Here is an 8,429-nt window from a genome sequence, read left to right on the forward strand (position 1 = left end):
GAGTCCGGCTGACAGAGCAACATTTCTTTATTGTATACAAATTGCACTTCTTTTTTCTTATATTAAAATATCTCAGGGATTAAATGTGCAGTTAAACTTCCCTAAACTGCAGAGGGGAGTTTCACTGATCTGGCCCACTTAAAATCAATCTGGGTTGTGTGTGGCCCACGATGTAAAATGAGTTTGACATCCCTGCTCTGAGGGCTCTTTGACTAAAAGTTAATCACTCAAATAAACAGTTCATTTTCTTCACCACCAGAAAGGAAGTAAACGATACTTGACATCATGACATAAACTATGTAAAGCAGTACCAAACCGTTTTGCACACATACAGGAGTAACCTTCTTATCTGTTCGACTACAGGAGAACATTTTGCATTTGTACCTGATTACCGGGCTTGCAACACTTTTCCTATTAAAACCTACTATAGCCTTCTTTGTATAAGAGCAATTTCTGTATTTCAGTCCCTTCAAATGCTCTGAAATGACCTGCAGGAGTCTATGTTGTGTGCATTGTGGAGGTTAAGCTGGGGAAGGGGTAGCATTGTGAGCGACTTAGAGGCCCAGAGACAGTCAGGAGCCCAGAAATATGCCAGGAATTACAGATATTTATTGTTTCAGGGTCTTGGGAGAGCTGCAGTCAGTGGACCCTGCATTTCTAGCAGTAAAGGTCAAAGGTGGGACGCTACATTCTCACTGCTGCACAAGCACATGACATGAGATCTTACACTTTGAGACTTTCGGTACAAACCTAATACTGAGATAGTTGGGAATCTTGTTGTCCACATTTGTTTAGATAAATAAATACAAAAAAGGATCTTCCATTTGTCTGACAAACCACAAAACCCAGTTCATTAGAAATACACAGAAGTTTGTGTGTGTTGGATTTCAATCGACCTTTTTCAGCTTTTTCAGCAGAAAGAAAAAAAGAGATATTGTCAGTTTAATTAATTATTAACAAGAAATATATTTCCATGGACAGCACATGCATGAACATCTAAGAATAATTAGAATAAGCTACATAACAGAAAAGTCATTCCAAAGCAGGAAAGCCTTTACAGTGACATGAGCCTCATCACAGCATCTGAAGAGAATATTATAAGCTTTGCTAGTTCTCACACAAAGCTGTAGACCTTTAGCACGGCAGCTGTTTTGTCATTGCTCCATAAGCCAAGTGGAAGTGAGCCAGCATGAAACTGACAGGAGGCTAAAACATTTTTTTAAATCCTGCTGTACTGGGTCACTGTCAGTGTGTAAATCAGTAAAATGATTTCCGTCTCTCGTCCTTTCCTCACTGAGCAATCAGTGTAATGCACCCGCTGTGTGTCCTCCAGGCAGCCAGAGGTGACCAGGTCAGTGAACGCCTCATTGCAGTAACTCTGGGCTTCCTGCCAGTTTGAGGGCATTAAGGCAAAGTAACAAGTCCACACAGGATGATGGACGTGTGACTATTTCAGGAAGATGGTCTATATAATACGCCAATGATTCATGGCAACTATTTTTACTTAACTATAAAATAATAATACTATAATTACTTGAGGTAAAACACAAAGCATTTGGATACACACACATTTAAACTGACTCGTTTCAGTCTAAGTTGTCATAAAATATACATATATATAAATATATATACTTTCACTGAGCAGCAGCTTGGAACATCCCTTGATGAGTCACAGATGGGAGCAGGTTACATCTTTCTGTTGTCTTTGTGTGATGGTGATAGGCTACCAGAACTTACAGCTTTCCATTTGTCTTCTACGTGGATGTAGAATGTGTCGATAATGTATTGCAGAAGAGCTTTTTTGTTTTCTAAACTGATTAAGGATGCTTAAATAATGAACTAAGATAATTAGGAATTCATATTGGCCACTGTGCTGAGGTTATTGCTGTTGCTCTTTAGTGCTTTGCTCCTGTGTGATGTTTAATGTCGCTGCCAAAGAACAAGAATGTTTGTGTATCTAGGTTAAATTTATATTTGTGCATCAACTTTCTCTGTACACGGAAGCCGTATAGATATGTTTATTCATGTTTGGCTTTGCCCTGCTATCTTTGTTTAGCTGTATGTTTATGCTTATTCTTCTGTGTATAAAAGTTATGAGTCAGCTTGTCTGGCCAGTAAACTTGCCATTCAAATATTGAGCCATCAGAGTCAGCATCATTAATTATACATGTAAAAAACCCCAACTACTTATTGCATTTGTAACTAACAGTCCTACACTGTTGTTTTGGTAGCGCTTCAAATACAACTCACAAAGCATACACATGTATACTTTGCACATGTCTGTGTGCATGTGTTCATTACATGCATGACAGAACTTCAGACACAAAGCCCTGTTTTGTCTAGATTTGTCTTTATTTATTTACACGTGTATGATAAACTCTGCAGAGGTGTATAAAGTCTTGTTTGTACATGTACAAAGGCTTGCTGTAAGATTAAGTGGTTAAATTATGATTAAGATGGAAGAGCGTTTTTATCCGTTGTCCTCTCCACCTCACGTATTGAGACCAGAAGATATCCGTCTTTAAAAGGCCTCACTTGGAAACCTTATAGGAAATGAGCCGATCTGTAGATGAATCACAAATACCAGTTTTAACAGTTATAACTGTAGAAAGGCAATTTAAGTGTGTTTTATTTAACAATAAGGTAATTTAACTTTACCTTATTGTACAACCCAAATTCCAAAAAAGTTTGCATTTTGTTCAAAATGTGAATAAAAACAGAATGCAGTGATCTGCAAATCTGAAAACTCAACATCCAGTGTTTAAACTGAGATATTTTAATTTATGAGGAAAAATATGATGACAGTAAATCCTTTCAAAAGAAAGTGGTACTAACAGAAAAACAAAAAACATTAAAAAAAAACCAAACAAACAACTGGAGTAACATGTTGTAGTTAATTAGGTTAATTGGCATGACTGGGTATAAAACGAGTATATTAGCCAGAGGTTCTCAGAAGTCAGGATGGGTAGAGGTTAAACAACCTGCAAAAAGGTAACTCAAATTCTGGAACAATTTCAGAATAAAAGATTCCCTCTAAGCTGCGCGCAATTGCGCACTGCTGGCACGGTCTCTGCGCACAGAAAATCTGCGTTGCTCACACCGCCCGTGTCGCCCGTATCAAAAACCGCTACTGCATCTCCTGTTGTCAGGCCTGCAGGTATCAGGCTGTTGTTCTCCTTTATCTCATAGTGGACAGAAATTATTTTTGGAGTGGCACAAATAATTTGTGTGGCATTAAATTTGATGCAGAACAGCTGATTGTTCTGTAAATAGTTTGAAATGTTTATTTAAAAAACACTTTGGCTGCATTTTTAGGTAAACAGCTGCAAAAAACTTTGTTGTTTGCATAACTCAGTTACTTTTTTGAAGAAGTAACTATATAATTAATTTCCCAACATTGGTCATTATATACTGTATTTTGCAGACAGAGAGTTACAGGACTCTCTCCAAGACCACAGACTCAGACTCATAATACAAGTCAGAGCTTTATTTAAAAAAAAAGAAAAAAAAGAAAAGAAAGTTGTGTTTTCAAAATTGGAGTTCAAGTTATTTTTACTTCCAATAGTGTTAACATACTACACAGGTCATGAACAAGATTTTTTTTTAATTTTCATTGTAAGTGGGCTGAAGCAGTTATTTAAAAGTAGTCTAACATAAATGTAAATGCTGTAATTTCATTATTTTAATAAACCATGTAACTTGGATGGATTTGATGCTGGCGTGACCACAGTGCATACGTCTGCTGTTGCTCACAGTGGTCCAAGGGACCGCTCATGGAGTTTGTGTGTTCGCTCAGACACATGAAAAATTAGAGGGAACATTGGTGCTGATCTGATCTGCCTGCAGCTCAAACCTTTCACCATTTGAAAATATTTCCTACATTATGAAACTAAAACTACAACAAATAAAGACCCGGAACTGTTGAGCAGCTAGAATCCAGTATCAGACAAAAACAGGACAACATTCCTTTCCCCAAAGCCCAGCAAATGGTCTTGTCAGTTTCCAGATGTTCATGGACTGTTGTTAAAAGAAGAGGGGGTGCTACACAGTAGTAAACATGGCCTTATCCCAACTGTTTTGAGACATGTTGCTGCCATCAATTTCAAAATAACCTTATTTTTTCTTTAAATGTTGCACTTTCTCAGTTTAAACATTTGATGTGTTTTCAGTGGTTTTTATCACTTCATTGTGATAAATTAATTACTGAATTGGAAATGGAAGAATTTACCTCAAACATAGTTTGTGAAAATTTCTGAACCCTTTTTTTGCTGACTGACTATCTATTTTATTTGTAGCCCATAGCACATTAAAACAACAGAAGGTGACCTGGTCCTTTTAGAGACAGGCACATTTACAGTCCATGTATTTCAAAATACATGAAAAACTGAAAGGAATGTTTTGTTGTGTTAACTTAGCATTTTTGGGAAGTAACAAATTCTTTAGTGGTGACCAGAACTTGCAAATCGATTATGATTAATCACGTAGATCATGACACACTGCTCTCCCCTACATAAGCTGCTTTTGTAAGTTAAAAGTATCGGTATTGGTATCGGCAATACTGGCCCTGTGGTTACTTGGTATCGGATCTACATAAATTTGTAGTATCGCAAAGCACTATTGAGTTTGTTGGGGTTTTTTGTTTGTTTGTTTTTTAAACCATACAATCTTATTTTAAAAAGAAAAAAAAAGTGTGTCATGGATCCAGTAGGAGTCGCTAGTCGCCGTGCGCTAACAGTTGGTTTATTCATGGGGGAGATCCGGGATGGAAATGCCAAAGAAGATAAAGGAGCCGGGCAGCTGTCGTTGTACGAGAAAACAGCGCGAGAGATAAAAGTTCCTACACAAGAGAGTTTAAGAAAAGCGTCGCCATGAGCTGGAGTAAAGAATAAGCTGTTCCGGGCGTCTTGGACGAGCGGGTTGTCCGACTTTGAAGCTCTCAAGTTTGGACAGCTAGCTGACGCTGCGCCTCTGCTGTTAGCCTAGCTTTGCTAGGTAACTACTACGTCTCCATCTCTGAGTCTCCTGCCTCTGCCTCCACCTTGTCAGCAGTACCGTGCAGCTAGTGGTCATTTTGCGTGCTCTTGTTTTTTATTGACTCTAATAGAGCATGTTTCTTTTTGTCATTTTACACTTGAAGCTGTCCGGTAGCTCGTCTGTATGCTAGCTGACGTTAGCTAACGTTTGCCGGGCCAGACAGCAACTTCGGCAGCAGAGTTTCGGGGGAGTATTGTCGCTCACAAGCAGCCTGTGCTGCCAAAAGGAGTCCGCCTGCAGACATGTTTGAAATGGAGACGCATATCTCGTGCCTTTTCCCGGAAATTTTGGCCATTATTTTCAGTTACCTGGACGTTAAGGACAAAGGGAGAGTAGCCCAAGTGTGCACGGCCTGGAGAGACGCGTCCTACCACAAGTCGGTGTGGAGGGGGGTGGAAGCCAAGCTCCATCTGCGGCGAGCCAACCCATCTCTGTTCCCCAGCCTGCAGACTCGGGGCATCAAGAAGGTTCAGATTCTCAGCCTGAGGCGAAGTCTGAGTTACGTGATTCAGGGGATGCCGCACATCGAAAGCCTTAACCTGTGTGGGTGTTTCAACCTCACAGACAACGGTCTCGGACATGCCTTTGTGCAGGACATCTCATCCCTGCGAGTGCTGAACCTCAGCCTTTGTAAACAGATCACTGACTCCAGCCTGGGAAGGATCGCTCAGTACCTCAAAAACCTGGAGGTGCTTGAACTCGGGGGATGCAGCAATATCACCAACACGGGCCTGCTGCTCATTGCCTGGGGCTTGCACAGACTCAAGAGCCTTAACCTGCGCAGCTGCAGGCATGTGTCTGACGTGGGCATCGGCCACCTGTCTGGTATGACCCGCAGTGCAGCGGAGGGTTGCCTGACCCTGGAGAAGTTAACTTTGCAGGACTGCCAGAAGCTCACCGACCTCTCCCTCAAACATATCTCAAAGGGCCTAAACAAGCTCAAAGTGCTCAACCTCAGCTTCTGTGGGGGGATATCTGATGCGGGGATGATCCACCTGTCACACATGACCCACCTGTGCAGCCTGAACCTGCGGTCGTGTGATAACATCAGTGACACCGGGATAATGCATCTGGCCATGGGCTCCCTCCGGCTCACCGGGCTTGACGTCTCTTTCTGTGATAAGATTGGTGACCAGAGCCTGGCTTACATTGCCCAGGGGCTATATCAACTGAAGTCTCTGTCTCTGTGCTCTTGTCACATCAGTGACGATGGCATTAACAGGATGGTACGCCAGATGCACGAACTCAAGACTCTAAACATTGGACAGTGTGTGCGAATCACAGACAAAGGCTTGGAGTTGATAGCTGACCACTTGACCCAGCTGACAGGGATCGATCTGTATGGTTGTACTAAGATCACCAAGAGGGGCTTGGAGAGGATAACACAGCTCCCGTGCCTTAAAGTGTTAAACCTGGGACTGTGGCAGATGACCGAGAGCGAGAGGGTGAGGTGAAAGCTCTCCTGTTCAGTCCACATTTCAGAGGAGACTCTGCTTCCATTCTTAAATTTACCTTCTATGCTGCGACTAAAAACGAGGAGCCTGACTCGGCATTCATCACTGGAATATTGTTCACCTCTGCTGCAATACTCTGACTTTATTTCAGTCTTGTCCTCTCCTTCCTTAAAGTGCCCCAATAATGCTCATTTAGAGGGTCTGAATTTTTTATTTTAGGGATCTACCAGAATTTATTTCATGCTGTCATTGCTGCTCAGGTTGCATTGACCTAGCCCTCCACAATCTGTTGCCTGATAACAAAAGGCTTTAGCCACAGTAGAAACACATGCTTTTCTACTTTCTAAGTGATTGTTTTGTTAGAGTGACAGCCGCTTTAGATTGGTCTAAATAGTCTCCACTATTTTATGCTCAGTCTGCTGGCTAACATCAAAACCAGAAAAATTTGGAAACAAAAGAAGCTTGGTTGTGAATTTGTATTAAAATATGGTGTATATGTGCACAGAGTAAGGATATGAGTATTTTTAAAATGTGATGTAAATTTCAGAGGCAACAAAATCCAGAATGAGGTATTTCGGTCCAGCAGCAATGTTTTCTGTGGGAAAAGAGAAACTGTATTTGGTATAGACGACACAAAAAAAGGATGAGGGAAACCACCCAAAGCATAATAGGGGCACTTTAAATCTCAGCCTGTGTACAGTTCCTACTGTCTAGCTACCTCATTCATTGAACACAGGAGTGCCTACTGTTGCTAAATACTAGATTAGAGTTTATATTTTTGTGACTCGCATACCAATGGAGATTTTGATTTCTCTTTTTCATCCTTTTTTTTTTTGGTTTTCTGAGTAACAGCTAGGCATTTAACTTTAAACAGAAGTGCTCGAGTGCTTGAAGTTTTTTAATAGATTTTGTTTGTTTTTTTTCCTTGTTTTTTTTTATTTACCTGTAACATTTTTTTTGTAATTGAATGACTAAAATTTGTACTTCAAATTGAAGTGGGTGAATCACTCCTGTCTTTGTTTACCTATGTTTAGTGGCCTCTCTTTCATATTACTGAGGAAGTAAGTTATGTATCACGTCTAAGGTTTGTCATCATATACAGTGAGGTGTAGTCATTAGCAGCTACCAAGACTATATGCAATACTTTCAACTGGCGCTTCCAATGATAACACCAGAGTATTTCTTTTAAAAAAGCCGTAATTTAAGATTGTTTTATATTCATACAGGAGTGATATTTATGAATAAAGAGGACAAATATGTTTGATTCTTGTCTCTTATTTGTTACAGCTGTACCAGCTTTGATTAGGTGTATGATTATAAGCTTTTATTTCTGTGGTTTGTACAGCATGTTTGATCAGTTTTTGGTATATTTCTATAGTATAATGCTGAGTTATATCTGGAGTAAGTTAACAAATTTGACTATGCAGCATTTGTATTATGCTAACTGCTATGGTCAAAATCTGAACCACAGAACATGCATTTGATGTACTTTCAACAAAATATATTTATTTTATTCCTTTTTGAAGCAACCTAACTTTATTGTGGACCAAAGCTGAAGTAAACCTACCATAGCCTTCAGACATGGTCAAGATGACCTGCTGAAGTTCAGCCTGAGTATCAGAAGAAGGGGGATTTAAGTGTCTTTGAATGGTTGTTAGTGCCAGACGGGTGGCTTTCAGGAACTGCTGATATACTGGTATTCTCCCCACAAAATCAGAAAGGTCCAAAAAACAAAATACCCTATGGGTGAAAATGCCTTGTTTATGTCAGAGGTCACAGATTACAGGATGGCAACAGGATAATACGCACTAGTTACAGCTAAGGTCAAACAAAGGACAGATGTGACAGCTACACTACATGTCCATTATAAGTCTATTTTCTTCTGTTAGTCAACTTCCCTCCTCTGTTTCAAAGGTAGGAAGCGATTGGAAAGGAATCAAA

At 40.1% G+C, this 8,429-nt stretch overlaps 1 protein-coding gene across 1 annotated transcript; it reads left to right on the forward strand.

The window, feature by feature from the left end:
• The first annotated feature begins 4,754 nt into the window (after positions 1-4,754).
• Positions 4,755-7,734, forward strand: LOC134632447 (F-box/LRR-repeat protein 14-like). Its single transcript, XM_063481173.1, has one exon. The coding sequence runs from the start codon at positions 5,277-5,279 to the stop codon at positions 6,486-6,488; it is 1,212 nt and encodes a 403-aa protein (XP_063337243.1). The 5' UTR covers positions 4,755-5,276; the 3' UTR covers positions 6,489-7,734.
• The last annotated feature ends 695 nt before the right edge of the window (positions 7,735-8,429 follow it).

The sequence above is a fragment of the Pelmatolapia mariae genome, linkage group LG7, assembly GCF_036321145.2.
Source record: "Pelmatolapia mariae isolate MD_Pm_ZW linkage group LG7, Pm_UMD_F_2, whole genome shotgun sequence".
Lineage (NCBI taxonomy): Eukaryota > Metazoa > Chordata > Actinopteri > Cichliformes > Cichlidae > Pelmatolapia > Pelmatolapia mariae.